The sequence below is a fragment of the Sorex araneus genome, chromosome 3, assembly GCF_027595985.1.
Source record: "Sorex araneus isolate mSorAra2 chromosome 3, mSorAra2.pri, whole genome shotgun sequence".
In the NCBI taxonomy this organism is placed as follows: Eukaryota; Metazoa; Chordata; class Mammalia; order Eulipotyphla; family Soricidae; genus Sorex; species Sorex araneus.
The window spans coordinates 198,019,924-198,032,520 of record NC_073304.1 but is presented as its reverse complement, the minus strand read 5'-3'; the positions used below and the strand labels follow the sequence as shown (position 1 = coordinate 198,032,520).

Here is a 12,597-nt window from a genome sequence, read left to right as displayed (position 1 = left end):
AGTGGGTATGGTGTGGATAACATTTTACAAAAGGCACCAGGGAGATATTCCAGCAGGTAGACAGCTTGCCTTGCATGCAGTTCAACCCCTGGCACCCCATGTGGTTCCCTAATCACCACCACGAGTGACCCCTAAGGACAGAGCCAGGAGTAAGCCCTGAGCACCGCCAGATGTGATCCAAGATCAGAACAAGTAACAAAACCATCTTTTTAAACTACGAAGTTGTAACCCTAAAATATATATATAGTCTTGTCAACCTATTGTGAGTTCGATTCAAAGAGAAATGCTGTGTATTTCCCACGTCTCTGCTGGAGCTCTGAGGTACAAGACTGCAGCACTGTCACCACAGAGCTTCCATTCTGGGTTTTCTACCTCCAGAATAAGGCAGAAACCCGCCATGAGTATTTGAGATCGTCCATTGTTTTGTCTGCATGTTTATATTAAGATGTATATACAGGTATATAGTAGATCCTTGAGTGGCTGTAGACTAGCACACACGCTGCTGTAAGTCACAGTCCTGTCAACTAACATGTTGTTACAGGTTAAGCCTTGTGTGTTTACATTTTGTCAATTGAGATTGGTTGCCTTTTATTTTACATTCCATCCAATGTAATGTACTATTCCTGTTTTACCAGTGGTGTAGAGTCTGAGGTGTTGTATGGCTTCAAATGTAGCTGCATGCTCCAGGAATTCAAAAACTGAATGGGATGATATAGCTGGAGTTAAATTTTTAACTGGATAGTGACTTTGGGTGTCCCTGATTACTCAACCTGGCAGGGAGTACAGATGTGTCTCTGCAGCTCTTTCGAGATTTATTTACGAGTCTTTGAATCATGGCAGTTAACGAGCTTATTTGGCACCAGAGGCAGTTCATGGGCTTTGACTGCCAAGGCTTCCAGAAGAACAAGGAGATAGGGGGAAGTAGCCCATCCCTGACTCTCTGAGCACCTGAAGTTTCAGTCACAAAACCCTCATACCTGATTTTTTTCAACAGATCAATTTCTGGATGAGGTTCATCCCAAGCAGTGGAGTCTGGCCATGAGCATGGCAGTGATAATGGAGTGTGGAGGTTTTCAGCTGCAGGGCTCTGTTTGGGTGGATGATGGGCTCACCCACATCCCCCTCTGGGGTGCCCCTGATGACTCAGCCTGGCACAGGGTCTGGAAGCCTGAGTGGGGTCCAGAAGCATCTCTGCAACTTCTTGATCTCTTTCAAGATTTAAATTTTTTTTAAAAAAATTTTTTAATTAAAGAGAGCTGGAGTGATAGCACAGTGGGTAGGGCATTTGCCTTGCACGATGCTGACCTGGGTTCAATTCCCAGCATCCCATATAGTCCCCCTGAGCACCACCAGGAGTGATTCCTGAGTGCAAAGCCAGGAGTAACTAATCCCTGAGCATCACCGGGTGTGGCCCAAAAAGAAAAAAAAATCAATCAAATGCTGTATATTAAAACAGTGAAAAAGTAAGGACTTAACTTATCCTACACTAAAACATTAAACTTCAACATTTAAATAATTAAAAATCTTTGATGGGAAAAAAATCTTTGATGGGTTTATAATGTAATAGCACTGTAGCACTGTCATCCCATTTTTCATCGATTTGCTCGAGCAGGCACCAGTAACGTCTCCATTGTGAGACTTGTTGTTACTGTTTTGGGCATATCGAATATGCCACGGGTAGCTTGCCAGGCTCTGCCGTGAGGGCAGGATACGATTAGTAGCTTGCTGGGCTCTCCGAGAGGGAGTATATTATAGGAGGCTATTATAATGTAATAGCCTCCAAAAACAATCTGGAAGAGAGTATATAAATGTGGTACATTCCCACACTGACAGAGGGGTATATATGTGCATGTATGCATATGTGCACAAGACTCAGAAGTCAGTTTTCAGTACCTGTTTACTATTAGCATGATTTTGTAAAATTTGGCAAGATTTTGGGCAAAGCACACATAGCCTATTTTTGAGACTTAAGATAATTAATTTGGTTTGAAAAAAAGAATCAAATCTGTACATGACATTTTTCATTTGTTATCAAGTCAATTTATTAATAAGTTTTATTTGGAGCTATTTTTCAAAAAGACCAGTTTTTTAATGTACTACCAATTTGAAGATGACTTGTATAACGTTTTATATTGGCTGCGTTAATTAGAATTAGATTAGCAAGACGATAGTTAGTAGGTCAATTACCACACAATTAATAAGTAAAATCAACCACTCTTTCCCCGAACATAGCATCAACTCTAAGTTAAAAAACACAGTGTCTACACAACAGTTTTAACAAAGTATTTTTTCATCGCAAACATACATAGTCTAGAACTTGCAGGTCAATTTGTACTTAAATTTATCAAGACTTACCAGTTATTAAATGAAAAGTTTTGCCTTTTCAATAGAGAGATGTAGATAGTAACTCAGTTTTAGAATTGAGAAGATTAATATAACATCTAGATGTAACTTAATTTCTTGGTGTTCATAAACCTCATTCAGTTTTCTTCCCTTTCTTTCCAAATAAAGAGCAATGATGTATCCACGGCTTGACACTAACACTTCATCCAGTACCTCCTACTGTACACACAAACAACACACACATACACACCTACCTCTGCCCTTTGGTTTCAACATTAATTTGTTTCTTACATGCATGTATATGTAAAAGGTATATATGTATATATATATATATATATATATATATATATATATATGTTGATTTGAGCATGGGGTCACACTTGGCAGTGCTCAGTAGACCACACAGTGACAGGAATGGAACCCAAGCCTCCTGCACGCAACACTTGTCTTTCAGTCTTTGAGCCATCTCATATTGAGTCTTTTTTTTTTTTTTTTTTTTTTTTTTTTTTTGCTTTTTGGGTCACACCCAGCGATGCTCAGGAGTCATTCCTGGCTCTGCACTAAGGAATTACCCCTGGCCATGCTCAGGGGACCATATGGGATGCTGGGAATCGAACCCGGGTCGGCCACGTGCAAGGCAAATGCCCTACCCGCTGTGCTATCACTCCAGCCCCATCATATTGAGTGTTAAGTATGAAATAGTTCAGAGAAAAGATCGGTCATCTTTTAATGTAGTAACTAACGATGTTTATACTGCTGCATGTGGAACACTGGAGATTTGAACCTGTGGTTGTATGTTTGCAAGGAAGGTGCTGTGAGCCCCTTCACTATTCCTCTGGGCCTATGAAGTGATGTCGTCTTATACTTCTGATTTATACTTCCCTCCCGGCCAGCAGTGTCTGGTATCTTTCCATGTGCTTATTGGAAATTTGCACATTGTCTACCCATTTTTAGTTGAGTTTTTGCATTTATTATTGAGTCACATGCTTAGATACTGCATATATTTTAGGTACAACTCCTTTTATAGATATGATTTACAAAATTTAAAAACCTGATTTGTGGATTGTCTTTCAATTATCTAGGTTATGTGTTTCTAGTCCTTTAATTCTTGTGTTTTTATTCTCTCAGCATTATAAAACTGAAATCACAGTTTCACAAATCAGAACATTGTTATTTATTTTTGATCTACATTGCCTAAAGTACTCATCCATAGTACATCTATTACAGAGTTCGACCTTGGGCTGCCTACTACCCTTATGTGCTTCAAGAGAATTTGATTTCCTTGTTGATACTCCATGACCATGTGTTGGTTTGTTTTCTTACAGGTGAATAGGTTCAGTAAGGTGGAAGACAGAGCAATTTTTGTCACTGATCGCCACCTGTATAAAATGGATCCCACTAAGCAGTATAAGGTGATGAAGACGATCCCTCTGTATAACGTGAGTGTCTCTGCTTCTCCAGGGTCCCTGCCCTGCTACTCAGTGACCATCCATGTGTGAGTCACTGGTCTTGGGAAATTCACAAATTACTGAAGTTCTGGGTCAGTTGAACAGTTTATACAAATGTTTTCCATATGGATAATTAAAAGCTTTCAGTAGATTAGTGAAAGCATTTTTAAATATATATATATATATATATATATATATATAAGCACTTGGCATTCTTTCTCTATTTTCAGTGACCTTTCTCTCTCTCTGTCCAACTCTCTACTTAAATGTGGTGACCAGGGATAGAGCTGCTTCTTTATTTTCATACACTCGGGTAGAAAATTGTAGAGAATTGTCTTAGGAAAATATCACCTCTCCTTTAAATGTGAAATGTATGCTATTTCTAGAAATTATGATTACCAATGTTTACACACACATAACTACTGGCTGTGTGGTCTCTGACTCTCCTCAGTTGTTCTGTCTCCATAGGGTTTTGTGTTCTGTCATGTATCACTGTATCACTGTCACTGTCATCCCATTGCTCATGAATTTGTGCAAGCAGGCACCAGTAACATCTCCATTGTGAGACTTGTTACTGTTTTTGGCATATCAGATATGCCACAGGGCGCTTGCCAGACCCTGCCGTGTAGGTCGGATACTCTCTGTAGCTTGTCGGGCTCTCTGAAAGGGACGGAGGAATCAAACCCAGGTCGGCCGGGTGCAAGGCAGATGCCCTTCCTGCTGTGCATTTGTGGATGTCTCCTTGAGTTCCAGTAGGAGAGTTAAATTTTTCTTCATCTGCTTTACAAGTAACTTCTGACTCTTCAGAGATATTCTGCTGGACTAGTGGGCCTTTTCCCGTGTTGGTGATCTTTCCCTGCTAGTTCTTAAAGGGGGAGTTCTGGGTTTTGTCCAATAGTGGGATTTATAAGGAGTGTTATAACTTCCTTTGATCTCCGCAAAAGAGAATAGGACCTTTGACTAAGTGATTTGTAGCATCCCTGCAAGCTCTTTGTCCTGATTAAGACTGAGATTTAACTCAACTGTGCACGCATTCTCTATCCTCTCTATCCATCCTCTCTATCTTTCTCTCTTCTCTCCCCTCTCTCTCCCTTCTCTCCTTTTCTCTCCTCTCTTTTTCCCCTCTCTCCTCTTTTTCTCTCCTTTCTCTTTCTTTCTCTCTCATATTTTCTCTGTCCTCTGCCCACCCCTTTTTTTCCCCTTTCAATAGAGAGGAAATGATATTCTAAGACATTCTTAGTTGTTTATAATTTTGTCTGCAATGACTGGTGACAGTCTTACTGTCTAATAACCCTGCAGTGAATGTGTGGGGCCCAAGAAGAACAAACTGTGGTATGCATTTTATTTCTCTTAAGTAGAGTTCAATCAGGTGCATAATATAAATTCAGAAAGTAGTTAAGAAACTCTTTGAACTGATATTTTCCCAAACCACGTCCCTTTTTCATTTTGACAGGTGTATATTCATAGTTGCGTCCCCCTTTATCATCACCATCATTATTGTTGGCAGTATCAGTAATGTGTAACAGAATAAGATTAATGATATTTAATAGTATTGATAGTTAAGGTCAACAGAATGGCCAAACGTTTAGAAATGCTGTAATGGTTCAGCCTGTGTTGCTTCATGTTCCCTCTCATTTCTCTGCCTCCCAGCAAGACATTAGCTCTCCACATGCTCATCATCCAGCTGCCCTCGGCCTGCCAGAGCCCAGTCTGCCCTCACACAAGGAAGGGACCAACTGCCCGGCCAGGGCGAGTGGGCGTGGAATCCCAAAGTTCCAGTTCCGTCCCTCATTGGCCAGAACAGTTCCAAGGTCGCTTTCCCTGGTTTCCTGGAGCTGCTCTGCAGGAGAGAACTGTGGGTGCCCACAGAGCTCATGCAGCATATCGGGCATTTGCCTGGCTTGAGAATGGGTCGTTGGCTGCCTTCTCCCCCTCCCTGTCTCCTGACTTCGATGTTCTTAGATCAGCTCTCGCTTAGCAGCCCTCCTTTCTGAGCGACTTCCCCTCGGGAGAGCAAATTGAGTGGGGGTGAGAGACTCAAAACTGGGTCTCCAGGAATGCTTTTGTGTGTAGGAAGCCTGGCAATACATGAAATCTGCTTAATGCACATACAAAGGTGTTACTTCATACTTTTGTCTGCTTAAAATATTTTGAAACTGATGAGTTGGAGCAGCAGTACAACGGGTAGAGTGCTTACCTTGCATAGTCTACCCATATTCGATCACTGGTACTCCATATGGTCCCCCGAGCACTGCCAGAAGTGATCCCTGAGCTCAGAGGTTGGAGTAAACCTTGAGCACTGCCAGATATGGCAAAACAAAAAAGTAAGCAAATAAAAAGAAAAATTGGAGGGCCAGAGCCCATAGTACAGTGGGTAAGCCTTGCATGCAGCCAAGCCTGGTTCAGTCCCCAGTATTCCATATGGACCCCCGAGCACTGCCAGGAGTTATTCCTGAGCACACAGATACAAAGTGTAAGACTTTAAAGCTTTAAAAAAGCATGACCCCAGGCCAAGGAGACAGCTTAAAGGTTGGGAAAACATGTTTTGCATGAGGAAGGCCTGGGTTCACTCTCTGGCATTTCACGATATCCTGAGCACTGAGCCAGGAGTATCCCCTGAGCATCACAAGGACCCAAAAAGATAAATAAAATGACCCTAATAATAGTGATGAAGAACCTGGGAAGGGGTGAAGGACAATAGTTTCAATTTTAGCCACTTTGAGTTACAGATGCTAGTGAAATTTAAATATATATATTTATTTGATAGATAATTAGAAGCTTAATGTTGTAGCAGGGGAGAATTCAGCCTTTCAGATAAAAATTTAAGATGGATATATATATAATTAGAGGTTAATTATGAGAGTAGAGGGAGAGGAGGAGTGTATTATTCAAGAATATGCATGGTTAATGGTGGGGAAGGAGAAGCGTTGAAAGAAATGGAATAGAAAGGAAGTCTCTTCGTGGCCCTGTGACTGCTCATCTTTTGTTAATATGCTAAATGGGCTTTAGTCTCTTCAGTTCCATAAGGTTATGAATTATTCTGGGAAGGAAAGGAACTTTGGGAATACTGTATCTTACAGTCAATTGGAAAGTTTTCAGAAATCTAATCAATAACATATAATTAAGGGGCTCCTTCTCTGTTCTTTACGTCTCTACTCTTTAAATTCTTTTGCATGGGATGCCTTCCTGTTTTAGTTAGGTTTCTCTGATTCCAAGGAGCCAGATGTGACTATATGTCATCTTGGGTAACATTTTGGCTTTATTTTCAGTAAGACTGCACGTGGTAGTGATGGAGAGGACGCTTACAGGAACCCAGGGAGTGTTCCCGTTTTATTCAAAGGCATGTCTGAGAAGTCGTGTCATCTCTGGCTCCCTCTCTAGCACGATAGGGGAGCACTCACATGACCTAAATGTCTGCCTTTCTCCCAGGTTCTACTTCTGTGTATCTCTTCTACCCACAGTCAGCTTCCTTGGCAGACAGCGCTGGAGTGAGGTCCAGACCAGCCAAGCTTACATACAAACAGTCAGAGTTTCATCCACAGGGCCTCAGATAAGACCTCAGCCACAGCCTCCAGTACTGCGTGATGCAGACCGATGCGTTCTTTCCTCATCAAACACTTTCAAACCTATGCAGTCTTTCCTGATGTTTCCTAATATGGTAGTTAATTAGTGCAGTTTATTTAGGCATAATTGACCTCTTCCCTCTACAGTTTGGGATAGCTGTCCTTAGATCCAGGACACACTTGGGCCCTGGTTATATTGGACATGGTCTCACAGAACATGCTGAATATTGTGATGAATATTGGGGTGAGTGGTTGTGCCCCCAGTGGGAGGAATAGGAGGAGGAAAAAGCTTCACATAGGTCCAGTTCATCCAACATCAGAGTTTCTTGAACTCTTCTCACCTGTCATCATCCCAATGGCTGGAATCCCAGTCTTTGTCAAACAGGATTAAACTGTGTCCTATATGCAAAATAATTTATAGTGCATGCCTGTGCATGCATACATGTATCATATATGTATATTGTATATGTGTTTTTCAGTGTATTGCATATGTGTTTACAATGTATATTGTATATATTCTGGGGAGAGTCCACAAACTTTAGTTCTGTATTGCTTATGAGACAGTATTTGTTTCACTTATATTTTTTAATTTATGTAATACCCACGTGAAGCTGTTACCCTATAGTTGACAGTCTATTGCTGTGGCATTATGTCTAAAATAGTGTTTTAAATACAAGAATTTATCAGGTTGTTATCTTGTATTATCCTGACTAGTTTCTGTTAAGAGCAAAATACATTGCAGAATTAAAAAAAAAAAAAAAGAGGACGTTTGAAGACAAAAGAAAGTAAAAAAATTAACTATTCATTTTATGACTTAGAAATCTTTCTCTTTTTACCACTTCCTGTTGTCTACTCTCATCACCATTCTCATAGGTCAAAGCAGTATTTCTGTTGACATATAAATAAACAAAATAGGGTCAAGAAGTGGCTCAAATAGCAGAGCGGATCCATGGCATGTGTGCGGTCCTGGGTTCTATCCCTGGTTCTACATGCTCAAACCCCCACATCTCTGGGTGTGGTTCTGGTCCCCGCCCAAGCACTAATATTATGCCATGCACAGCAATGAAAAATTAAAAAGCAAAAAATAGTGAGTTAGGGAACTAGCTCAATTGACTGCCTGCCTGCAAAGCAAAAGCATGCTTTGCATGTGGGAGGCCCAGATTCAATTTCTGCCACCACATCGTCCCCCCAGACATAGAGTCTTGAGTCACCCCCAAGTCCTGCTGAGTTAGTTCAACACCAAAAGGAAGGAAAATAAATAAGATACTTCTAGCACCACTTCTTTTTAGAAAAGAGTTTCTGAGCTAGAACTTAATATGTCTTTGCCATTGGAGTCATTTGGGGTTGACAGCATCCCATTAGAATAATGATGTTCAAACTTTTTCGTGATGGTTGGGGTGGTTTTAAGTGAAATAGATCTTTGGATTGCCAGGCCTTTGGAATAATTCACTAACATACAGTACAACCTCATTTCTGGGAGAGTATTTCAGCATTTTTATTAAAATGTGCTCTGGGTGCAGAATAAAAGCACAAATCTGAAGATTGATCTATTATCTCATATCATTTGAGCCTGATCATTCTCACAGCTTGCAGCATTCCATTGTGATAATAGGTACCACATTTGTTTTTTCACAAGTGGAAATTTTCAGTCATTCTGTTGCATGTCTTTTGTTGTTTGTGTATATTCATTACTGATAATCTTTTTTAAATTTTTATTTTTGCTTTTGTGGTCACATCTGGCGTTGCGCAGGGGTTACTCCTGGATTGTGCACTCAGGAATTTTACTCCTGACAGTGCTTGGGAGACCATATGGGATGCTGGGAGTCTAACCTGGATCAGCCACGTGCAAGGCAAATGCCCTACCTGCTGTGCTCTAGCCCCTTCACTGATATCTTGAAGTGAAAATGTTCTTCAATTTTAGTAGGTAATCTCAGTTTTCCATAGTAATTGTACTGATTTATAACTCCATTCAAAAGGTAGGAAAGTTTTAGTTGCTCCAATTCCTGTCCAACACAAAGTACTGACAGATTTTAGGGTTTTAGCTCCTCTTATAGGAATATGGTAGTTAGACATTATGGGGTCTTTTGTCAGCTTTATTTAGATATAATTGACTTAGCATTTTAGTGATTAACATGTACAATGTATTGATTCTATTCACTTGTATACAGCAAAATAATCCCTTGTAGTATTAGCTGAGATCTTCATCTCATCTCATTATTACCATCTCTGTTATAAGAACATTTAAAATCTATTCAGCAGTTTTCAGGTATACAGTGCTAGCTGCAGTAACCCTGCTCTGCATTAATCCAAGCTTCCACTATAACTAGAAGTCAGCACATTTCAGCTAATAACCACCCTGATTTCCCCATCCCTGTCCCATGGTAAATACTGCTGTACTTTCTATTTCTGTGAATATGACTTTTCAGATTCCACATATTAAGTGATACCATACATGCTTGTCTTTGTATAATCACAATTTGTTGGTATCATAACTCCAGTAGCACAGCACTGTAGCACAGTCATCCCGTTGTTCATCAGTTTGCTCATGCGGGCACCAGTAATGTCTCACAATGGAGTTGTGAGACTTCTTGTCACTGTTTTTGACCTATCGAATACGCCACGGGTAGCTGGTAGCTTGCCAGCCTCTGCCGTAGCGGGCAAGATACTCTCGGTAGCTTGCCGGGCTCTCCGAGAGAGGCGGAGGAATCAAACTTGGGTTGGCCACATGCAAGGCAAATGCCCTACCCTCTGTGCCATCGCTCCAGCCCCATAACTCCAGTACTTCAAAATGTGACTATTCATAGATAGGGGCTTGATGAGGTGATTAAGTTAAAATGAGGTCAATTCCTATGAATGGTGTCCTTAAAAGGCAATTGGAAATACACACACACACACACACACACACACACACACATACACACACACACACACACACACACACACACACACACACACACGGCCGTGTGAAGATGTAAAGGCAACCTTTTAACATCCATGGAGAAAAAGCTAACCACTCCACTCACTGATTCCTAGACCCTGACTCCAGAACAGTGGTGAAATTATTTTCTGTTTACTTAAGCCAGCGCTATGGTACTTTGTATGCCCTAGAAAACAAAGACACTGACTTACTATAAAGTTCACCACTTGGAAAGTACAGTTCAGTAATTGAGAGTAAATTTATGTAACTGTGCATTTATCATCTTAGCTACTTCTAGAATATTTCCTCCAGAAAGTTTTCTCATACCCATTTATGATGCGTCTCCACCCCAGCTTCAGCTCTAGACAGTCATGGATCTTCTTTCCATCCCAATAGTTCAACCCCTTATAGAAATTTCATAATTTTGGAATCACATGCTGAGTTCGTTTTTTTTTTTTCATATCTAGCCTCCACATCATGCCATTTTTTTTCTGATTTATCCTTGTTTCATATCCCAGTAGTTTGCTTCATTGCCATGGACTATGCTTTGACATGAAATGCTATATTGCATTTCTCCAGCTTTAATGGGTGTGTAGCTGTTACATACACTCACACACAGATTTCTTTGGGGCACATGTCATCTCTCTTGGGGAGGCAGTGTGGCTGCCATAATATAGCACTTGTTGAACTTTGTGAGAAACTGCCAATGGCTTTCCAGGGTAACGGTTCCATTTTACATTCTGTGTAGTATCCGAGTGTTAAATCCTCTGCTTCCCCACCAACACTTTGCATTGCGCAGTGACCGCTTCATTTTTTCTGGGACACACCCCTGGCAGTGCTTAGAGACCAGTTTTGAGGGGCCCAAGGGTATTGGGGGAGCACACAATCCCTCAAGTTATGCCTGCAGGCAGCATTGACTTTTTTTAAGTGTCTGGGACTGGTTTCATCTCGGTCGGTCTGATTGTTTCCTCATGGTTCATTTAACTTATTCTTCTACCCCTGTATTTTCTGTAAACTGGAAGTTAAATCAGAAGTTTTAATTTTATTTGTTTAGTACGCGTCCACATACTTAATAAAATTATACCTTGCATCTTAACAAAAACAGCACACACACAGCTAAGACTATCTTCTGGATCATCTTCAGAAAACGTCATCTTATTGTAGCCAATGTCATATGTTGCCCCTATGGTAGCCTGTTTCTAAGTTCATGTAGATTAGATTTCCCTCCATCTTCCTGACACTCTTAGTAGTTTAGCATGAAAACTGTTTGGGGCCAGGGCTGGAGCCATAGTACAGCAGGTAGGGCACTTGCCTTGCACATGGCTGACCTGGGTTTCACTCCCAGTATAGCACATGATCCCCCAAGATGTGTGATTTACAGAAACTCCACACTGAATGCATAAAGGGTGCCCTTATATCCTACATCAATTTCCCCGTTTAACAAATTTTTGCTTTAATTTATGGTATGCTTATTATAATTGTTGAACCAGTATTGATGTTGTTACTAAACATCCCTAGGTTTTAGCTAATGTCATCCTCCTCACCCAGGATCCCATATTATGTTGATTCAGTTTAGTTATTCTTCCCCTTTCGCTTCCTGATGGTGGCTTTTTCTCAGATTTCCTTCTTTCTGATGACACTGATCGTTGGGAGGCCTGTTGGAGGGCCCACTGCAGAAATCTCAGAAGAGCACAGAGAGAAAGTGATGTTTTTCGCCAGATGCTATCCAGGATACATCCTGCCAGCTGACTTCTGGCTATTGCCTGTTGACCTTGGTTCACTGGCTGAGGTAGCACTTGGCAAGTTTCTCCACTGGGATTCCTCCTCCTTCTCACTCTACTTCCCAAGTTGTTCTCTTGGGAAAGGGGTCAGATAGACTCCATTCACTTGGGAAAGGTGGATTTGTGTGAATTGTTAGGGGTTCCTTCCTCCTCATGGTCGGTTTGTCTCCCCGCCCCCGCCCCACTTGTTAGTTTAGTCAGTCATTTATTTATGTCAGTAGGATGAACAAAGGTTTCTTTTGTGATCTGAGTCCTAAGCGAATACTGCCTTAGTTGTTCACCTTGTTCCTGGTTGGGCCACTGGAAGCTCTTTGAGTGTTCCTTAAAAACACTCCCATTTACAGGGGAATATGGTGTGTTCGGGTGGTTGGTTAGCATTTCCTCCTGCCACTGCAGGAAATTCCAAATTGGTATTATATATTTCATGCCCCAGTCCTGGAACTTCCCACTTTTCCAAGGAACCCTGATTTTTGGAATTAAGTCAGTTCCGGTGGTCCTAGCTCTGTTTCTTTTAGGTCCTCCCAGTTGGAACTGTACAGTTGGAA

General features: G+C 41.1%; 1 protein-coding gene across 1 annotated transcript in view; it reads left to right on the top strand.

The window, feature by feature from the left end:
• MYO1D (myosin ID) overlaps positions 1 to 12,597 on the top strand; it is a 378,710-nt gene that overhangs the window by 234,725 nt on the left and 131,388 nt on the right. Inside the window, exon 20 of the mRNA XM_055130005.1 lies at positions 3,669 to 3,782. Coding sequence (XP_054985980.1) covers positions 3,669 to 3,782 — 114 coding nt within the window. The remainder of the gene's footprint in view (positions 1 to 3,668; positions 3,783 to 12,597) is intronic.